The sequence below is a fragment of the Macaca thibetana genome, chromosome 7 (assembly GCF_024542745.1).
Source record: "Macaca thibetana thibetana isolate TM-01 chromosome 7, ASM2454274v1, whole genome shotgun sequence".
In the NCBI taxonomy this organism is placed as follows: domain Eukaryota; kingdom Metazoa; phylum Chordata; class Mammalia; order Primates; family Cercopithecidae; genus Macaca; species Macaca thibetana.
In genome coordinates this window covers 134,584,570-134,606,195 of record NC_065584.1, presented here as the reverse complement: position 1 = coordinate 134,606,195, position 21,626 = coordinate 134,584,570, and the positions used below count along the sequence as shown (strand labels likewise).

General features: G+C 43.8%; 1 protein-coding gene across 1 annotated transcript in view; it reads right to left on the bottom strand.

Moving 5' to 3' along the window:
* Positions 1-5,528: 5,528 nt before the first annotated feature.
* Positions 5,529-21,626, bottom strand: part of SLC27A2 (solute carrier family 27 member 2) — a 53,683-nt gene continuing 37,585 nt past the window's right edge. Inside the window, exons 5-10 of the mRNA XM_050797169.1 lie at positions 18,665-18,859; positions 15,733-15,823; positions 14,646-14,844; positions 12,775-12,872; positions 7,877-8,007; positions 5,529-5,998 (exon numbers count right to left, since the gene is read on the bottom strand). Coding sequence (XP_050653126.1) covers positions 5,822-5,998; positions 7,877-8,007; positions 12,775-12,872; positions 14,646-14,844; positions 15,733-15,823; positions 18,665-18,859 — 891 coding nt within the window. The 3' untranslated portion in view covers positions 5,529-5,821. The remainder of the gene's footprint in view (positions 5,999-7,876; positions 8,008-12,774; positions 12,873-14,645; positions 14,845-15,732; positions 15,824-18,664; positions 18,860-21,626) is intronic.

The window sequence follows — 21,626 nt, the reverse complement described above, 5'->3', positions numbered from 1 at the left end:
GTTTTCTGTTCTTGTGATAGTTTGCTGAGAATGATGGTTTCCAGCTGCATCCACATCCCTACAAAGGACATGAACTCATCCTTTTTTATGGCTGCATAGTATTCCGTGGTGTATATGTGCCACATTTTCTTAATCCCACATAGCTTTAAATAGGCAAACCCAGGGCTCCTGGCTTCCAGTGAAGCCCAGGCTGTTTTCACCATGCAGTACTGCTCAAGGTTGGACCTGAACAGGAGCTCACGGCTCAGCAGGCCACTCTGGTCCTCCAGTACATTTAAAAGTTTCCTTTCTAGGTGTGGACCTTATGCATTTTCCCTTTGTTTTCTGGACCTGGTAGTCAAATAAAAGCTATGCTCACAAGTGGCTTGCTCATCATTAGTTCAGAGGCCAAACACATAATTTTGTTTCTATTTCAGATGCTACTTTGCTAGGTTGTGACTCTGAAATGGGTTAGTAAAGAGCATTAAAGACAAACAAAGCTAGACATTAGTTAAAACTGTAAGGACAGATGTTAATCAATAATATACTATCACAATAGGGAAAAGGGTCCCGTATGAACTGAACTCACCTTGGATTTGTGCAAAGGTGACTAGGCATTTCACAGGGCGAATGGGAGAATAGGGGGAAGGCCAGCCTAGACTTGGAAGAGTCAGGAAGGTGAAAAATTAGAAAAAGTGGAAAGTGGTTGATGTGAAACCCCTCTGGGTTTGCTAACTGGTGCTTTTTGAAGAAAGGCTGTTACTCTCCCACAGAGACTGGGAGTTAGGGCCCTGTGTTCAGGGGTTGGCTGGAACGAACAGTTAAATCTTTCGGCAGCTTTAAGTTTTCTTAGGCAGGCACTTTAAGGTGGGCTACGATCATCTCAGGGATGTGGCCTTGAGCTGTGAGAAATTATGTTAGTGTTTGTTCACGTCTTTATAGGCAAAGGTCGAGGCCTAGTCGAGAAGAGGGCTCAGGGCTCAGAGGATCTTGACTAGAGTTTGGTCAAAAGAATCTTTGTTAAGAGTTTAAAGCTTTTTTTTTTTTTTTTTTTTTTTTTTTTTGAGACTAGTGCTTTCTCTCTTACCCAGGCTAGGGTGCAGAGGCACGATCATGGCTTACTGCAGCCTCGACTTCCTGGGCTTGAGCGATCCTCCTGCTTCAGCCTCCCAAGTAGCTATTTATTTATTTTTGAGATGGGGTCTCATTCTGTGAGTGCAGTGGTGTGAACACAGCTCACTGCAGCCTCAGCCTCTGAGGTTCAAGCTGTCTTTCCACCTCAGTGCCCCGAGTAGCTGGGACTACAGGTGCACACCACTATGCCTGGGTAATTTTTTATAGAGACAGGGTCTCCCTATGTTGCCCAGGCTGGTCTGGAATTCGTGGGCTCAGGTGATCCTCCTGCCTTGGCCTCCTAAAGTGTTGGGATTACAGGCATGAGCCACCATGCCTGGCCTGGCTAATTTTTAAATTTTTTTGTAGAGACAGGGTCTCCCCATGTTGCCTAGGCTGATTGTGAACTCCTGTGCTCAAGCACTCCTCTTGTCTTGGCTTCCCCAAATGCTACGATTACAGGTGTGAGCCACTGCACCTGGCCAAAAGCTGAAAACTTGCTCCTTGTTCTCTACTAGTGATCCCTGAGCTTTGCTGCATACTGGAATCACTTGGAGGTCCTTAAAACAATACTGATGCTTCGTTCCCACTCCCAGAATCCTTGATCTAATTGGTATGGCAGGGGCCTGGGCTTTGGTATTTTTGACAGCTCCCCAGATGATTCTAGTGTGCAGTGACATCTAGGAACCACTGCTTTAGACTGACGTGCTACTCAAAGCAGCGTGTGTGCCCCAAGCGTTGGTGTCCCCAAGTGATTCTCATGCACAGTAAAGCTTGTGCACTGCTCTAAGCCAGTGATTCTCAAACTGAGTCCACATCAGTAACACCACGGGGGCTTTGGCTTGTCAAAACACAGATGTCTGGGCCTGCCCCCTGAGTTTCTGATTCAGTAGGTCTAGAATTTGCAGAGTCCAAGAATTTGTTGGTCCAGCAAGTTCCCTGGTGCTGCTGATGCTGTTGGCTCAGGGACCACACTCAGAACTACTGGTCTATGACGATACTCTCTTCCCGCAAGTACTAAGTGAGATCTTAGTGAAGCCAATTAGCTGTGTGATTTTAGTCATGTCACGCAACCTCAGGCCTCAGTTTTTTCACTTATCAAGTAAAGAGGTTTGACTAGCTACTCTCTAGGATTGCTTTTAGTTTGCTATAGCAAATCATAATACATGTGTATGTATCTAGCAAGCAGATATAAGCTCTAATTGATGTAAATTTCCAAGAGCAATTGCAGGCTTGAGATGACAAGGTGCTTCTTGATGCTGGACATTTCCTAGGGCCTGCACTTTGAGCCACTTGATCTAAGAGCTGAGTCTCAGTTAGCAAGGGATAACCCAGCCTGGAGGAACTGAGTTACCCACTAAGTAAGTGCACATGATGTATAACTCAGGATGTCAGTTATTCCCCAAATGTGGCCCCCATCTCACAGCATTACCCTCACCTGGGCATTGTTAGAAATGCAAACTCCAATTATACTTTGGGGGGATGGGACTCAGCACTCCATGTTGAGAACATTTCTTGGTCCATAGCAGGCACTCACGAAGTGCTTGTAGAGTGGATGTATGAATGAGCGACACATTTAGCAAATTATCTCTTAAGTTGAGTCACTGCAATTAGTTAAACCTACCTTTTTTCCTTTTTTTTTTTTTTTTTTTTTGAGATGAGGTCTCACTATGTTGCCCAGGCTGGACTCAAAACTCCTGGGCTCAAGTGATCCTCCTGCCTCAGTCTCTGGACAGGGATTATAGGCAGTTTCTAGTAGCTGGGATTATAGGCACACCCCACAGGCCTGGCTAACCTTACCTATTTTAATACTGATTCTCATTAGCTTCCATTTCAGAAGCTGACATTTCCTACTTTTATCCCCAAATTATTTTGGTGCTTATAGCATCCCATCTATGCACTGATTACAGGTTTCCAAACAATACATTTGAAATCAAAGCCCTGTTGGATAATTTACATGGATATCAGCTTATTTTTTTAAATTCAAATATCCACTTATATTTTCAAATGAGAATGACTTGTGCAGATATTTCTTGGGCACAATTTCTTACCCTTTTAAAAGAGAAAAATCAATCTTTAAGGGATTATCTCTCACAAGTGATGGCTTACAATTGTTTACATACATGGAAACCTAGGGGCTGAGGACATTGTGGGGTGTCTCTATTTATCTCAATGGAGCTATGTTACCTGGCCAGATTCAGGGTGGTGTGGGAAAATGGGAGACTGAGGAAATCATCAGGCTGGGAGGCAGAGCTGGGCAGGGTGTGGATGTGAGGACCTGGGTCTCTGAGTTTCTGACTGGAAGGTCTAAAACATGGGTCAAACGAGATCGGGGCAAGCAGGCTCTGGTTAATATAACACGAATATTCTGGCCAACAGTGTAAATGCTGACCTCTTACCCAAAAAGATACCCCTTGTGACACAGAATGAAGCCACTGCTCTAACATGACCCCTGCTGACATCCTGCTTCTCCTTTGACAAGATTCCAGGTAACACAATTGCACAACGTGATACTCAAAGGCTGTCCTATCTCCCGCTACTTGGGTTCCTCATTCTCCTGTAACTCAAAGGCAGAGAGAATTTTGCAAAAATTCCCAAGTGCTGACTCACAAACAATAATCATTCTAATTACTGGCAAAATTCACAAAGGTGTAGCCTATCTGGAGTTTTCTTTAGACCCTCCTCAAGTCCTCGATGTATACTAAGCACTCAGGAAATGTTTATCATTAGGTATAATGAGTGGGGGCAAGGATTCTTAAAAGTCACCCAAGAATGAAGAGAGTTAAAAAAAAAATATTTCTAGTACTCTGTTGGGGCTGGGGGTGGCAACAGCTCTCATCATATATCATTGAGGAGTCCTAGATATGTTTGCCTGGGGCTTTATGGGGACTACACTGGAGGAGAATTGGCAAGCCATACCAGCTCCTGGTCATCTGAAGATGTCCTCTAGGGAGGGAAACTCCATGATGGAAACTTCTAGGGAGGCTGTGGTAAACTTGGGCCATGCTTTCTGGATGTGAACTCAATGACCGTGATGCTCCCATGGCCTAGGACAAGCTCTAGGTAAGGTACATGTCGTCTTGAGTGCTGTCAGCCATGACCTGCTCCTGGAATTCTGTTGCAGCTCATACATGCAGAGGTAAAGCAATTAAACCCAGGAAGGGAGCAGCTAGGTCTAAGGAGAAAGGGCTTAGGTGAAAGAGCTCCTCAGAGTTTCCCAGAGCCTCCTGTGCCATCCTAAAGGTCCTCCTGTCCTTGAAAAGGGTCCGTGGGCAGGAGACTGGCTTTGGAGTGAAACCAGTTGCCATCTGGGGAGTAGGGGCACATGTAAGTGACACTCAGGTGCTAACTGGACAGCTGGGACTTATCCGGCCCACAGACATATTTTGTTTGGGATGCATAGAAGTTTAAACAATTTTGAGACTTCAGATTTCAAAAATTGGGAGATTCACATACATATCTAGATTTCTGTTTTCTTTTTAAAAAGCCAGTCAAACCTAGTAGTTGTGTGTGTGTGTGTGTGTGTGTGTTGGGGGCAGGGGTTGTAGATCAACTCTAGTGACACTAATGTTAATAAGTTCTGATGGATTTCTGTTTTCTGAATAATCAGAAAATCCCAGCAATACTTGACCTATATTCAGCTGACTGAAGCTTAGTGGCTGTCCCCAAGTTTACCACATTCATTTGTGACCTGCTTTTCTCATCCACATTACCTATGTGAATTCTGAAGACACCTGAGTCTGCAACCCCGATGTAGCTAAAATGTATTGAACACCTTTTTTTTTTTTAGACGGAGTCTCACTCTGTCACCCAGGCTGGAGTGCAGTGGCGCGATCTTGGCTCACTGCAACCTCTGCCGCCCGAGTTCAAGCGATTCTCCTGCCTCAGCCTCCCGAATAGCTGAGATTACAGGTGCCTGCCACTGCGCCTGGCTAATTTTTGTATTTTTTTAGTAGAGATGGGGTTTCACCATCTTGGCCAGGCTGCTCTTGGACTCCTGACCTCGTGATCCACCTGCCTTGGCCTCCCAAAGTGCTAGGATTATAGGCGTGAGCCACTGTGCCTGGCCTGAACTCCTTTTATGTACAGAACTCTGATGCCATAGAATTAGGCTCCTGTAAGGACTATAGATGGCATTATTACCTGTTGGATAATGCTGTCTGTACACAGTGCACGGGATGCCTCTGGGTAGGGAAAGTTGGCCTCCTCACATTGGGGTAGATTTCCGTTGCGTTGGCCTCTGCTGATCCAGCCTCCTCACCCTACCACCCCTCACACCCCACTCCCCGTCTCCAGCCAGTTTTACCTAGAATGTCATTACTCTTATGAATGGGACACGTATGAAAAGTTACCAGTGAGAACTTCAGGCTTTGGAGTAATTGACACAGGCTTTGTATTAGAATAAAGTGAGGAAAGAACACAGAGATGGTGCCATCTCACATGTTGGTGTTCATTTAATTTACTATGTATTTTAAAAAATAATGCCTTCCCTCCAACAAGCTCAGTTTGCAAATACAAACAGTAGGTACACACTGAAAAATAATAATCTCTAAATCTTTTTACTTGCAAAGACTCAGCTGTCATTTTAAAAAGTCTCCCTTTACTGGTATGCATAATTTCCTAAAAAAACTGCACCTCACAATCTTCAATCAAATTAAAGTTGGATTATATCAAGTGGCTGTCCATTCTGTTTCTTTCTGGAAATGTTGAGTTATTCTCCTGGGAATAGTCAGAGTTTCAGGGTTTTAGCACTTATGGCATTATAGATGTCCTCAGTCATAGGCACATACGTTTTGGCTGTGTCGTCCAAGAAATACAAGGCATCTTTGATGACAGCGGGGTTAAAGCCCTCCTCCACCAGGGTCACTTTGCGGTGTTTAAAAGTTCCAGTGATCTCAATGGTGTCCTGAAAAACATCAAATAATCCACATTGTGGTTGCATTTTGCAATAGATTGGGATGCAGGGCAAGGGGTAGGGGTGGGGCATGGAGATCTAGCAAATCATTGGCATCCCTGGCTCATGTGACAGCTGGGAAGTGAAAGTTAAAAAAAAAGTTTTCCATTTTGATTTATTTTTACATGGACAGATAACATTGCGTGTTTTTCTCATGTACAATATGGTGTGCTGAAGTGCACATACATCGTGCAATAGTTATATCCAGCTAGTTAACAAATGGATTACCTCACATAGCTATCATTTTTGTGGTAGTAACATCCACTCTCTTTACATTTTCTACTGAAGTGAAAGTTTTGTATGATACCCATACATTCTGTTCACTGGTCTCCATTAGGGAGCCCTTTGTGAGGTATTTTTTATTCCCTTAAAGCTTTAGGATCACCGGTGGGGAGGGAGGACCTGCCAATGATGAGATATCTGTGCACAGATTTCTGAGCAGAGGCGTGGTGCTTACTGCTTGGTAAGGCTTCAGGTACCACTAGGATATCCCGACTCTAGGTGGGAGTAGAAGGAGGGATCATTTACAGAAAAACTCTGTTTTCTCAGTCTGCTTATCTTGTCTACTAGATTGAAGACTGATTTTCCCTTCAATTAATGTGTTAATCAAAATATCTGAGGATATTTCATTTTCATGCCTCTTTACCATCTGGTTGCAAAGCAAATGTCGGTGCTTCATGAACAGGAATAATCCTATACACACAATATCTGGAATCTTAAGACTTCCTTTGTCAAGTCTTCAACTACAGAATCACACAGCTCAAAATCTAAAAGTGAGAATGTTAAACCAACCAAAGGGTTAATGTTGGAGGAAGAAAAAAAACTCCCCTAGCGGTGATAGTTAAGTCTTAGGCAATTCCAGCTGGCTAACGTCCAGTTAAATTTCACACCATGGAAAGGTGTAGAACTTCTGTGGATTTCTGTATTCTTTAAAACTGGAAACAACAAACAGGGTCAGAGCATTTCTATTTGCGATGTCTGTCAGGACTCACCAAACAGACTTTGTGAGTTGTGTGCTAAGACTCTTGCTGAATGAACTGGTCTGTCATTGTAACGAGAAAGGGATTAGAATTGGATTTCCGCTAGCTGTTTTCTGATTTTTTTTTTTTTTAAGACAGGGCCTTGCTCTGTTGCCCAGGCTGGGGTGCAGTGGTGCACTCATACCTCACTGCAGCCTTGATTTCCCAGGCTCAAGTAATCCTCCTGCCTCAGTCTCCGGCTAATTTTTTTTTTTTTTTTTTGGAGACGGAGTCTTACTCCGTTGCTCAGGCTGGAGAGCAGTGGCGTGATCCTGGCTCACTGCAACCTCCGCCTCCCAGGTCAAGCGATTCTCCTGCCTCAGCCTCCCCAGTAGGTGGGACTACAGGCATGCTACACCATGCCTAGCTAATTTTGCATATTTAGTAGAGACAGGGTTTCACCACATTAGCCAGCCTGATCTTGAACTTCCGACCTCAGGTGATCTGCCCACCTCGGTCTTCCAAAGTGCTGGGATTTCAGGCGTGAGCCACCGCGCTTGGCCTTTTTAAAAATTTTTAGTTTTAGTAGACATGAAGTCTCACTATGTTGCCTAGGCTGGTCTCAAACTCCTGAGCTCAAGCAATCGTCCCACCTTGGTCTCCCAAAGTCCTGGGATTACAGGCGTGAGCCACTGCACCCAGTCTGATATGACCACTTCCTTATTGGTCTATGACACTTCTTTCTGAGCTTCCTGGAAAGTGTGGTGATAATTTGGCAAATGTAGTCATCCTGGGAGAAGGCAAGTTGTTCCCTAAGAGGTAAGAATCTCCAAGACAGTAGATCACTGAATTTGATAATAAGAGATCTCACCTGTATTCTTAGAAACCGGGGCCTCGCGTAACTAGGCAGGTAATCAGCAATGTGCTGAAAGAGTTTCTTTCCGTCAAATTCATAGTTTTCCTTCATTTTGATGGAGGCCATGCCAATGCGACCCTCATGATCTAGAAATAAAGTGAGAAAAAATTAGATGTGTTATGGCTATTTATGATGCTTTATTAGTTCAAAGAACCGTGGACTCAGACAACTTTATAGCATGGGTTTCATTTGGATAGTTGGAATTTTTATTACAAATACCTGTCGAAGATACTTTAAAGTGAATGTACTAATATTAAGAGTAATAATAACAGTTGGTTGACTATTATATTCCAGGCCCTATACTAAGTGTGTTGTATTGATGATCTCACTTAACCCTCACAACAACCTTCTGAAGAGATATAGATGTTATCTCCATTTTACAGATGAAGAAACTGAGGCAAAAAGACATTAAGAGACTTATTCGACGTCAGACATCAAATACTAGGCAGGGTATGGAATTGAATTCAGGCAGCCTGGCTCTAGATCCTGTGCTTAGAACCATCATCCTTCTTTTTAGCAGCCAATATAAACACATCTGGGTAGGAGTAGGTTGGACGGGTGGTGACAGGAAGTTATTTTTGACTCCAGTGAAAGTCCTTGCTCCACCGTCAGGCACGACTTACTGAGCCTGGGTTGTTCTTTAGGTTGCAGTGTCAGGTTTGTTGCACCTCTGGGCACAAACACCACCTTGGAGACCTACTTATCTGATCAAGGTCCTAATGGCTTTTCTTGTCTGCATTTCGGAGAGGATGTGCGACAGGAGGTGAAGGCAGGCACAGGGAGCTGTTTTGTGCACTCCCATTAAAGGCCCATTAGTCCCAAGAGGATGTGCCCTCCACAGAGAGAACAGATCCTACAGCAGGATATTTAGCCCAGAGCAGTTTCCAACAATTACGACTGCCTTCTTGTGAGGACAGTGGTAATTAGGTATTAATGTATCTTCTACCTGATCCAGCAGACCCAGCAGGAGTCCCCATCCACTTCCCTCAACTGCTCAGCTGTAATCAGAGAGGAGACAGGAGCCTCCCTTGGTTACCTGGGCCCCAGCTTTTGAAATCTCTCCCATGGTGATTGTGTTTACCGATAGCTCTAAAGAAGGCAAACAGCAAAAGGAAAAAAAGATGCCCCCTCATTCGGTTTGCTTCTTGTCTGAGGGAGAGAGGCAGGGGCACTAGATCCTCTTAGTTTAAGGTCCCTAGCGCCTGTCTTAGAAATCTCAAGTGTCTCCAATAAGTTCCTTTTAGAATTAAGGCTTATGCAACAGAAATCCTCCGCATTGACCATCTCTTTGCTTCTTGCTCTGGTAGCAGCAACGCTGGACCTAGGGGCAAATGGGCCTGTTAGGTCTCAGGCCTCTGCCCTGACTCTCGGAGGGTGGTTTGGGACTAGTTCAGCTCTGGGGGGATGGTTCCAGCCTATAAGAGTTCTGGGCTAACTGTAAAGGTCAATTCTGGCCAAGGGTTCTCCAGAGCTGCACAGTCTAATATGACACCCACTGGTTATTTGTGGCTATTAAAACTAAAATCAATTATAATATTATGAAAAATTCAGTTCTTCAGTTGCACTAGCCACATTTCAAGTGTTCCATAGTGACATGGTGGCTATTGGCTATCATGCTGGATAGTGCATATGGAACATTTCCATCATTGCAGAAAGTTCTACAGACTAGTTGGGCAGTTCAGGTGTGACACCTAGAAAAAGTGAACTCCACTCCAGGCCCAAACCTAGAAATTCTCTCCTGGTCCAAAGCCGAGATGTGTGACTGCCTTGTCCTGAATCACCCATAGTGGAAGGATGCCTTACTTCAGACAGTCCAGCTGCATTTCTACTCTGGAATGGGACTGGCCTCTGTGGATGGGGGGCCAGACAACAGCAGTTGTGGCATTGAGAATCACAGAATCTGAAAGTTGGGAGGGACTTTAGAATGTATCTCTAATCTTTCACTGCTGCAAGAGTTCTCCCAGGATCCCAGGTGGACATCCAGCTTCTCTTTACATGCCTTAGTTGGTGGAGGCATTTCCTATCCTGGGAGACAAGCCTATTCTATTGATGGTTACAGGGGAGTTCTCAGGCTAAAATTGGCTCCCTGGTCATTTTAATCCATTGGTTTTAGTTCTGATCGCTGGAGCAGCACAGAATACACCTGCTCCTCATCCTATCTGACTGTCTGCCAACAGTGTAAGACTGTCAACCTCCTCCCCTGTGTTCTGTTTCAGTGGCTCTCAGAACTCACTGATCATTAGATTCACTGGGGAATTAAAAAAAGACATGTAGATTCTGAGTCTCATACTCCAGAGCCTCTGGTCCATTAGATCCAGGCTTTAAAAAGTTTCCCAGATGGTTCCGATGATTGGCCAAATATTTGGAACCACTGGGCTTTAGTGCTTCTCAGACTTTAGTGTGTGTGTTTTTTAAAATTGTGATAAACATATAACATAAAATTTATCATTTTAACTCATTTTAAAGTGTACAATTTGCCGGGCATGGTGGCTCACGCCTGTAATCCCAGCACTTTGGGAGGCCAAGGTGGGGGGTGGATCACCTGAGGTTAGGAGTTCGAGACCGGCCTGACCAACATGGTGAAACCCCATCTCTACTAAAAATACAATATTAGCCGGGTGTGGTGGTGCATGGCTGTAATCCCAGCTACTCAGGAGGCTGAGGGAGGAGAATCGCTGCTTGAACCTGGGAGGCTGAGGTTGTAGTGAGCCAAGATTGCGCCATTGCACTCCAGCCTGGGCAACAAGAACGAAACTCTGTCTCAAAAAAAAAAAAAAGTGTACAATTCAGTGGCATTTTACACACTTACAATGTTGTACTATCATCACCAGGATCTAGTTCTAGTGCATTTTCATCACCCCCTAAATCAGACTTTCAGTGTTTTTAAGAATGTCTGGGGTGTTTGTGCCAGCACAGCTTCCTGGCCCCGCCCCAGAGATTCTGACTCGGTAGTTCCGGGTGGGCCTGAGAAACTGCACTTGTAACAGACTCCTGGGCGATGCTGACACTGCTGATCCGGGGACCCACTTTGAAGAACACTAGGCTAGATCCTTCTGTTTCATCTTCTAGATTCTCTCGCCTCATACATACTCTTTTGTGTGGTTATTCTTTTTAAAATCAAACATTTAGACGCATACACAACATTTGAGGAAGGGTCTGCAAGAGCCCAGGGTGGCACAATGACTGACAACCACAACTTAGACCCTTGTGTTAGCTCAGCATAAGGCCTGGGGAGTTCTCCAATGGGAGTATTCATACCCCTTTCCATTCTGTCCCCTCTCACAGCAAGATGTGGCCATAGTTCTCCTTGTGTCATTGTCCCAGAGTTGGGGAGGAACAAGCAAGAGATATTCTTGAATATTCTTTTTGTTTTTTTGAGATGGAGCCTCACTCTGTCACCCAGACTGCAGTGCAGTGGTGAGATCCTGGCTCACTGCAACCTCCATCTCCCAGGTTCAAGTGATTCTCCTGTCTCAGCCTCCTGAGTAGCTGGGATTACCGATGTGAGCTACCACCCCTGGCTAATGTTTATATTTTTAGTAGAGACTAAGTTTTGCCATGTTGGCCAGGCTGGTCTCAAACTCCTGACCTCAAGTGATCCTTCTGCCTCGGCCTCCCAAAGTGCTGGGATTATAAGTGTGAGACACCGCATCTGGCCTTAAATATTTGAGACAGAGTCTTGCTCTGTTGCCAGGCTGGAGTGCGATGGCGTGATCTCGGCTCACTGCAACCTCCGGCTCCCTGGTTCAAGCGATTCTCCTGCCTCAGCCTCCTGAGTAGCTGGGACTACAGGCACCCACCACCACACCCAGCTAATTTTTGTATTTTTAGTAGAGATGGGGTTTCACCATGTTGGCCAAAGATACTCTGGATCTCCTGACCTTGTGATCTGCCCGCCTCGGCCTCCCAAAGTGCTGGGGTTACGGGAGTGAGCCACTGTACCCGGCCTTGAATATTTTTTAAAAAAGAACAAGCACAAGGCCATGTAGAACTGTCACAGCTTGAGAAAGAGGGACTTCTGGATTTCTACTTTGAATATGGGTGGGAATCCCAAATATGAGTTGTGGGGGAATAGTAATACCCCTAGTGCCTTATATTTGCATAGTAGTTTGGAGGCCGGAATCCTCTTTGACATGTATAATCAATGTGATTTATTGTCACAACAACCCTTATGTATATATTTGATAAATATATGCTTAGCATTGATGTAATTAAAATGAATTTGTTCTCTTGACAACCTTAACTGCAGGGCTGGCATTATCCTTAATTTTAGTGATTAGCCGGCAGTCAAACAGCCGGCAGATGTTGAAGCCAGGATTCAAGGTCAGACATTGGCCCTCCTGACTCTGCTGGCAGAAGCAGATCTGTAGATGAAGCTGTGGTGACAACATTCTTGTGTGATGATTCTGAAACTTAGTGGGGTAAACTGGGCTTAGAAATCTTAAAAAGAAGAGGCTGTACAAAATCCACTTTTCCCCAGCTTTTTCTCCTAGCAACTGCACTGGCTCTTCTTTGTGCCTCCTAGTTCGGAGGCCAGGACACCATTTCTCAGCTCTTGAGCATGACACGACTTTTCTGGAGGCGTGCCAAATGTGGCGTGGAGCTCCCATATTTGAGGCTTTGTTTGCCTGAGAGCCCAAGAATGGCTGGGAGCTGAACTGAAGAGAAGGCCATGTTCAGATGTACTGAGCTGGCTTTTATAATGGAACATAAGCCAGACATAAGCTCCTTACTCCCTGGCAGCTGAAAGAGCTATTTAACTCTGGATGGCAGGAGAAAGCAATGAGAAACCTGGGCTAAAATTATGTTTAGTTCCTCTATGGGTTTAGGTACAGATCTTATCTTGTATATACCTGGCACATGCACTCCATAAACATTCACTTCCTGGACAAAATCAACCAGTCCTACTATATCAGCAACTTCAGTGGTGGCCACATTTTCCCCTTTCCACCTGGAAGAAAGGACACATTTAGCAGAGGTCAATGGTGGTTTCTGGCCCAGATCGCAATGATGGAGAGCAGCTGTTTCCTTTAGATTTCTGCATGGTGCTGATCTCGTGTTCCTCATCTTGGCCCCTCAAACTCCCCAACTTAGTCCTGGCTGGGGTATCTTGCTTGAGGCATGAAAGGGAAAAGTATAGACCTAGATAACAAAATGTGGAATTTCAATGTTACCACATGAAACACAATACATGGAATAATGTTCTAATGTTAAAATACAGCCCTGGCTAAGAAAGGCACTGGAAATTAGAAAGAAATCTCAATGATTTTCTGCTGTGTTTAGGTCTGTCAACTTTTCAGTTACTAACTCAAGTTGCTATTTAATTCAGTTGGTGACGTTCTCTTTAATAGAACTTTATATTTTATTTCAGGGTCTCATGGCAACAAGAAAGGAAAAAATATACTTCAGTTACAGGGAGATTCTAATGTTAAAGCCAAACCAGGTGCTATTTTTTCACTTAATAAAGACTTAAATTTTGTTTTCATTAATTTTTTTTTTTTTTTTTTTTTTTTTGCGGTGGTGGGTAGAGTCTCGCTCTGCCACTTAGGCTGGAGTGCAGTGGTGCAATCTCAGCTCACTGCAACCTCCGTCTCCTAGGTGCAAGTGATTCTCTTGCCTCAGCCTCCCAAGTAGCTGGGGCTACAGGTGTGTGCCACCATGTCCAGCAATTTTTGTACTTTTAGTAGAGACGGGATTTCACCATGTTGGCCAGGCTGGTCTGGAACTCCTGACCTCAGGTGATACACCTGCCTCAGCCTGCCAAACTGCTGGGATTACAGGCGTGAGCCACCACTCCCCGCCCATTAAAAATTCTTTAGCCCTCCCAGAAGTATCTTCTTAATAGCATGAAGATGGCATAAAGTGATATGGATCTTAAGACATGGAATAGTAGAGATGGAAGGACCCTGCGAATCATTGTGACCCTCATCTCAAGGGCAAAAGGACTGAGGTTCACAATGGTTACCTGTCTTGATACCACTGCTGCTCAGTGGGGAGAGGTGAGCCTGGTTCTCCTCATTTCACCTGCTGTCTTTCTACTGCAGTTAGACAACTTCCATCCGTTCCTCATTCATTCATGCAAAAAGTGATTATGTGTGTCAGGCACCATGGTAGGTGCTGGGGGTGAACAGGCAGACACAGGGCCTGCCCTCAGGGAGTTTACACAGGAAGGAAGCTGTGTCATGAGGCTGGAAGACTGTGCTATGGTTGGAAGTTAATTCCATGGTCTATTAGGACTTCCAAACTTCCTTGCACTGACCTGGGGGTTCTGCAGGAAACCATCTGGTTGGGGATGAAAGGCGTTGGGGGAAGGGGCTCCGAACCCCTCACCTCCTCTTCAACTAGATCAGCTCCACACTAATTTGCATCTGATTTTATCTAAACACCTCCATGATTGGAAAGGTGAAAATCCTTGGCTGTCCTGAGAGTGACCAGTAATAATGCAGGAGAAACAAGAGGAGTTAAATGTACTTTTGTCTCCAGAAATCAGATACAGGTTTCCTGCCTTATTCTCATCTGGTGTTGCTCAGCCAAGTTAACTGTGCACTGCAGAGTGACACTTCATGCACTTCATCCCTCATTCTCTGGGAACACAGGAGTTTGACCTGATGTGCCAAAGACAGGGAAGGAAATGCACCATAACCAAAGCGGAATGCGATTCCACTAGGAGTATGCCAAAGTGCACGTGTGTTTGTTTTTGGCTCAATGATTCAGAAAAACCAACCGGAATGTATCTCCAACTCTGTCGTGGAAATAGATGAAATTTTCACGGTCAACCATTAAGAGATCTCCACTGTTGAAATAGAGGTCTCCTTTCTTAAAGACATCTCTCAGTTTTTTCTTCTCTGTCTGAGCCTTTGCTCCAGCATAGCCACTAAATGGTGTAAGTTGTGTGATTTTGCAAACCAGAAGTCCAACTTCACCTAAAACAGAAGAAAGTAAACTTATTTTATATGCTAGAGGTCAAATTTATACATCAGCCTTCTCTTAAAACTAATGCCATACAACTTGCTGGCAACAAACTGGCTGTAGGAAGTATCATTTTCCATGCATGTATACCTGTGAATTATATGTACATATGTATCACAGACACACATATATACACCACACACACATATACTGTACATTAGTGTATATGGCTTAATTATTTTATTTTGATTCTTATTTTTTTGAGATGGAATCTTGCCCTGTTGCCCAGGCTGGAGTACAGTGGTGCAGTCTCAACCTCTGCCTCTCAGGGTCAAGGGATTCTCCTGCCTCAGCCTCCCAAGTAGCTAGGGTTACAGGTGTGTGCCATCATGCCCAGTTAATTTTTGTATGTTCAGTAGAGACAGGATTTTGCCACGTTGGCCAGGCTGGTCTGAAACTCCTGATCTCAAATGATCAGTCCTCCTCAACCTCCCAAAGTGTTGGGATTATAGGCGTGAGCCACCACACCTGGCCTGTAATTCTTTTACTGCTAATCTTTTACTGAATAATGATTTATGTACACTTACACAAACGCCCAGTAGGTAAAGCTTAAAGGTAAAGGCCACCTAAAACTACGGTTTTGCAACCACAATTACATATCCCTTCCCACAAAACGTTACCTCATAAGCAAGAAGTTGTTAAGCTAGGTTTAAAACTAGAATTATGTTATATGCAGTGGTAAATTAGCACCTTTGGAATTCCTGTATATTGGAGGGTACTTAAATAAACCCCCTTTTCCCCACTCTGATAAATTTTACCATGTGGCAATAATATGTTAGTCCTTAAAAGTCACTTGGTCAAGATAAGAAGGGGCACAGGTTGATTGAACAAATCTACTGTACCTTTGGGAACTCTGACGCAATATCCATTTTCATCACGGACAGGTTCATCTTTCTCCACATCATATTTAATCAGGTCATAAGTTATGATTTTCTAGCAAAATTAAAATGTGTAATTTTGAGAATAAATCTTTTACAATTTTTCCTTAATTGTGGTATAACATAAAGTATATCTTAGGTGTACAGGTTGATGAAATTTTGCATTTGCATATACCCTTAAAACTGCCACCCAGAGAGACAGAGAAAACATTTGCATTTCACCTAGAACGTTTCCTCCTGCCCTTCTGTGACGTCAACTACTATTGTGACTTACATTGCTGTCAATTCATCTTAAACCTCAAACAAGTGAAATGAATGTATACTTCTGTGTCTGCTTCTTTTACTCAATATGTCTATAATATTCATCCATCCATGTTAGTGTTTTTTATGGCCATGCAATTTTCCCTTGTATAAATATACCATGATTGATTTATCTATTTTCCTGTTAATGGGTATTTGGATTATCTCTAGTTTTGGCCTATTATAAATAAAGCTGTTATGACATTCTTGTGTCTTTTGGTGGATGTATCACAAATGGGTTTTTAGAATCTTATGTAACCTTATATTAATATGACACTGTTAGATTTTTCACTTTTCTACAGAAACGTTATCTAATATATTTTAGAATCAAAGGCATATTTCATGCCCATGACTATACAATTATTAAAACTCTATAATATTTAAAACATAATTCAATGCATAAGAATTTAATTTTCAGCAATTCAGTAAGAGCAATAATAAATATATTATTTTCCTTACTGGAAGAAAAATGCAAATATGACAGTATTTGGATATAATTATTAGCCATGATTACTGTGTCTATTTCAAATTTATATTCAAGTCTATGTGATGAAGCAACCAATCATATGCTTTAGTATTAGCAGACAACTTCATTAAAAAAATAAGTGGCATTTATGGTCAACAAATGTAGATCTTATTTGCAGGAATGTAAAAAATTTATAGGTGGTAATGAATGTTCTTTTCCACATCAATTGCATGGGATCATCCGGTTTTTAAAGTTTTTTTTTTTTTTTAATGTGTTGCTTAAAGTAGAAAAACTGACAATAAAACATGGCACTCAATGGATGAGAAAGTAAAGAATGGGTAATGCACAGCATTAGCGGACCCTCTCAGCAGCAGTTCCAGTGAGGTGTAGGAGATCAATTCTCAGTCTGCAGCAGCGCTGCCCAGGAATCTGCTGTGATGATGGAAATATTCTCTGTCTGCATTGCTCAATACAGTAGTCACTAACCACACGTGGCTATTCAGCACTGGAAATGTGGCTAGTGTGACTGAAGAACTAGATTTAAACTTTTATTAATATAACTTAAATTTAAGTAGCCACATGTAGCTAGTGGCTACCGTTTGGACAGCGCAGGTCTAGAGGACTGTGGAGGGACCTGTGTAGCATAGGTGGAGCTGCTGTCATTGTTAGAGAGGGTCCTTGAACTTGGGAACACCTTGAGATTAGGCCAGAATATAAGAAATGGAGTGATTATCATCATTACGGTTAACAATTATTCAAGGCTATTAAATGACAGGCATTGGGCTATAGCCTCTAAGGGCCTTTTCATATTTAATCCTTTCAACAATCCTTTTCCCTTACTGAGTGTGGGCTCAGCACTGGGTTCAGTATTTTCTCTTGTTATCTCTGTTTTACAGATGATGAAATTGAGGCCTGAGGAACATACGGGACCTGCCCAAGGTCACTCAGTTAGCATACAGTGGCACTGAGATTTGCTCTCCAGAGCCAGGGCTCTTACACACATGAACTACTGTCCTCTGAACTCTGCTGGTCTGTCCCTGGGGACACAGGTTGCGTGGAAGTCCCGGTGCGGCTGTTTCATGGCCAGACGGGATGAGTGGTCCAGAGGCACACTGACCACAGTGACTTCTCAAGCCAGCGGAGGCTCAGCATTTGCTGAACATTTCTGGGTATTTGCAGAATAGTTGGTTATCTGGAAGACTGACTGCTTGAGTACAAAAAAGACAACAGAGACCCACAAGCAATAAAATGACTGACAGGGAAAAGAGATGGCTATGTGAGCTGGCTTAAAAATAAGAAATACCCGGCCGGGCGCGGTGGCTCACGCCTGTAATCCCAGCACTTTGGGAGGCCGAGGCGGGCGGATCATGAGGTCAGGAGATCGAGACCATCCTGGCTAACATGGTGAAAACCTGTCTCTCCTAAAAATACAAAAAATTAGCTGGGCATGGGGGCGGATGCCTGTAGTCCCAGCTACTCGGGAGGCTGAGGCAGGAGAATGGTGTGAACCGGGAAGGCAGAGCTTGCAGTAAGCAGAGATCGCACCACTGCACTCCAGCCTGGGCAACAGAGCGAGACTCCATCTCAAAAAAAAAAAAAACAAAACAAAAACAAACAAAAAAATCTTTCTGGTGGAATTATTAGGTGGACATAAATGTTCACCAGATCCTAGCACCGAGATGCCTGGGCTCCACCTCAGAACAACTGAATCCAAACCCTAGCGGGTGGGGCCTTGCATCTGTGCATATAAGAAAACTCCCCAGGTGATGGTGCTGCACCACACAAAGGGAAATACTAGGTTTCACAGTGTACTATAAGCTTATGGAACTTGTAACCTTCAGGTGTTTTATCACATACAAGTATAAACGGCATCAGGAAGACTTCGCCTAAGTTGCAGATGGCAAGGCCACAATGGATTGTTCTTAACAGAAGTTGAGATGTTTTTAATTGGAGGATCTGATGTTTTGAAGTCATCATCACAGAGAATGAGCAAAACTTCTCTTGGTGATAGGAATGGGCCATGGCTCTGATGCTGCCTGACTTCTGATAACATCATCACGACTTGGCTTTTAAGAAGTCTCCGTATTCTGAAAACTGGCTACGTATGCTCCCATTTTTCAGTGTACTTACTTTCTGTAGGTAATTTACTCTTCCAACAGCACCGACTTTTCTCGTATAATTCATAAATCCAATATTGCCTTCAGTGGCAGCATAGAACTCATAGATGCATATGTCTCCAAATCTCTTGACAAATTGTCTCCACACATCTCCTCGTAAGCCATTTCCCAGTGCCAGTCTCACTTTATGATCACGGTCATTTGGTTTCTGGGGTAGGGGGAGAAGAAGGAGACCAAACTGAAACATCTCTGGAGCCTATGCTTACATATTAATAATTGCCTTTATTTTGTATGTATTTAATTTATACTGACATTGCCTTTATTACATATTTATGTTGGTTATAAATGCCCCTTAGTGTCTGCCTTTTTCCAGCCATTCACACACAGTATTCCCTATTTCTTTAGCACAAGCAGTATGGTCTGACAGCTGGAACTATGACTTAATAACCAAAACATGTCAATTCTCCCATTTTGGTTTCTAAGGAGCCAGATGAGACAATCTGACAGAACCAGGTGATGCCAACATTTAATCCATATCCAATCTAAAGTTAGAAGGATGTGTATAAGGTGTTCATAGTTACAATAATGTAGGTGTTCCTAGTTTTCTTGATGGGGCTGGTGAGCATTAGTGAATTTCCAGAAAGGAGGAGCCACATGGGAAAGATCTGTCAGAGATGGGGACAATCTCCTACCAGTGGGACCCTGAGCAGTGTCTAGGATTTTTATGACAATGAAGAAGAAAACAGGAAACACAGTCCAATGAGAGACAGAAAGAGAAAGAGAGAGAGCACCATTTTCCACAAAGCCATTAAAGAGCAACAGTTGGAGCCTGTGGGAACTGGAGGGAAGAGTTGACCACGCCCTGCCGTGTTTAACAGGTAGACCCCAGCGTTCATAAGACCAGGCAGAGCTGAACCGACACAACAAAACTGTCCCTGTGGGATGGGGAGGGGAAGAGGAGGAGGAGGCCACCTCCCAGTTGCCTCAGGTGGCCTGCGAAGAATATGATTTGCTATAAATAAAGATCACAAAGGAAAGTCTGTTTTGGGTGTAAGGACTGAAAGGAGTCTTTCTGGTGTCAGCAAGAGAGGTGGGGCTATGACCAGGCTGCCTTCCATTCAACCGTACTCATTTAGGAGACCCCACAAATACGTCCATGCCAATGGTTTTATTTATTTTATTATTTTTAATTGTTAACAAAGACTAGTCAAGTACAGTAGTGAGAAGAGGGGAAACAGTAGAACAAGAAGTTTGATCTATAACTGTGAACAATCAAGTGAGATAACTCACTACCTTCAGACCAGCCCAGTGATGGTTTTAATGATATCTTATGTTAACAATGTAATTTATGTCTTCCAGGAAATCACAGGCTGGTGGAAGAGACAAATAAAATAAATAGGAATAATTTTACCCTGTAAATTCTGTTACTCTATGACCTTTATTCTATCAGGATACAGAATGAAATGGGGTAAAAGTGCTAGGTCATTAGGGCTGTCCTCTCACATCAACTGTTAATTTCTTTGATAAAACAGCAATTGCTTAGAGCATTTTCTACATTATTTACTACAGTGTGAAATCACTGTGAAGTGGTTTTGGCATAAGAATTCCTCTCTGAAAAGAACTATAAGGGGGCGGGACTTTGGCAGGGCAATTAAAAACCACACCAAGACAAACTCTGAACTGGTTTCCATGCAGGAGGAGCTAAGGGGCCAGGGAAGCAGAAAATATACATTTAATCTTTAAGTAGTTTGGCCAGAACATATGCGGCTCTTTGAGGAGTCCTAACCAGAGAGGCGGACTGATGCTGGTCACTGGTGAAAATGGACCCCCTGAGCAGTCATTCCGAGGAGGAAAGTGTCAAGAGAGACCAGGGCCCTCCACTGCCAGTGGCTCTTACCCAGGGTGTCTGGGAGAATTGCCTGAGAAGCCTTTTGAACCTGCACGAGACTTAGACATTCAGACTGAGTAGGAATCTATTTTCTCTTGCTCTCTCTCTTTTATTTTTTTGAGACAGGGTCTTGCTCTGTTGCCTTGGCTGGTACAATTATGGCTTACTGCAGCCTTAACTCCAAGGCTCCTGCAATCCTTCTGCCTCAGCCTCATGAGTGATTGGGACTACAGGTGCATGCTACCATGCCCAGCTAATTTATTTATTAATTTTGTAGAGATGAAGTTCTCACTATGTTGCCCAGGCTCATCTTGAACTTCTGGCCTCAAGCTATCCTCCTGCCTCGGCCCCACAAAGTGCTGGAATTATAGGCATGAGTCACTGTGCCCAGCCAGAATCTATTCTCTTCTGGTCCCTAGGTCACTGACTCTACTCCGCTTTATAATTACCAAGCTCCTGTAAGTCGGGAGATCGTATGTCTGGTTTGCCAGGGCAAGCCCTGGCTATACGTGTCCTGGAATGCTGGTTATCTTTCACTACCTTCACTCTCAAGTGTCCCTGTCTGGCTAATGAACTGTAGGGTCACCCTGCCCACAAGGCACTATCCTCCTCCATAAGGACTGTCAGTATTCAGAGACCACCCACTCCTACTGCCGTCCCAAGGATAAAACATCACACATGTTTGAAGACTTGCTTTTGCTTAAAGAAAATCACCTGAGCTGGGTGCTCACCTGCTCCAGGCTTGCATGAGAAGCTCCAAAACAGCATTCCCACATGTAGACCCAAGGTCTGACTTATCCCACATGCAGCCCACCAGCAGCCCTTGTCTTACCCACTTCACTTACTTCCTTGTCTATTGGATGGTGATCACCTATCTCCCTCATTAAATGGCAAACTCCTTCGAGGCCAATGTACGTGTATCTCTATGTCATCCCCAGTGCCTGGACCTGTGATTTGCATACAGTATAATCCTGGCAGTAAAATAAATAATCTCTACCAGGAAACCTCACTCCCTGTTCAATAACTAGTGGCCGGGTCAGGGCAGGGCTTAGGGTGCAGGAGGCCGCAGGCACCCTGGGTGTGTGGG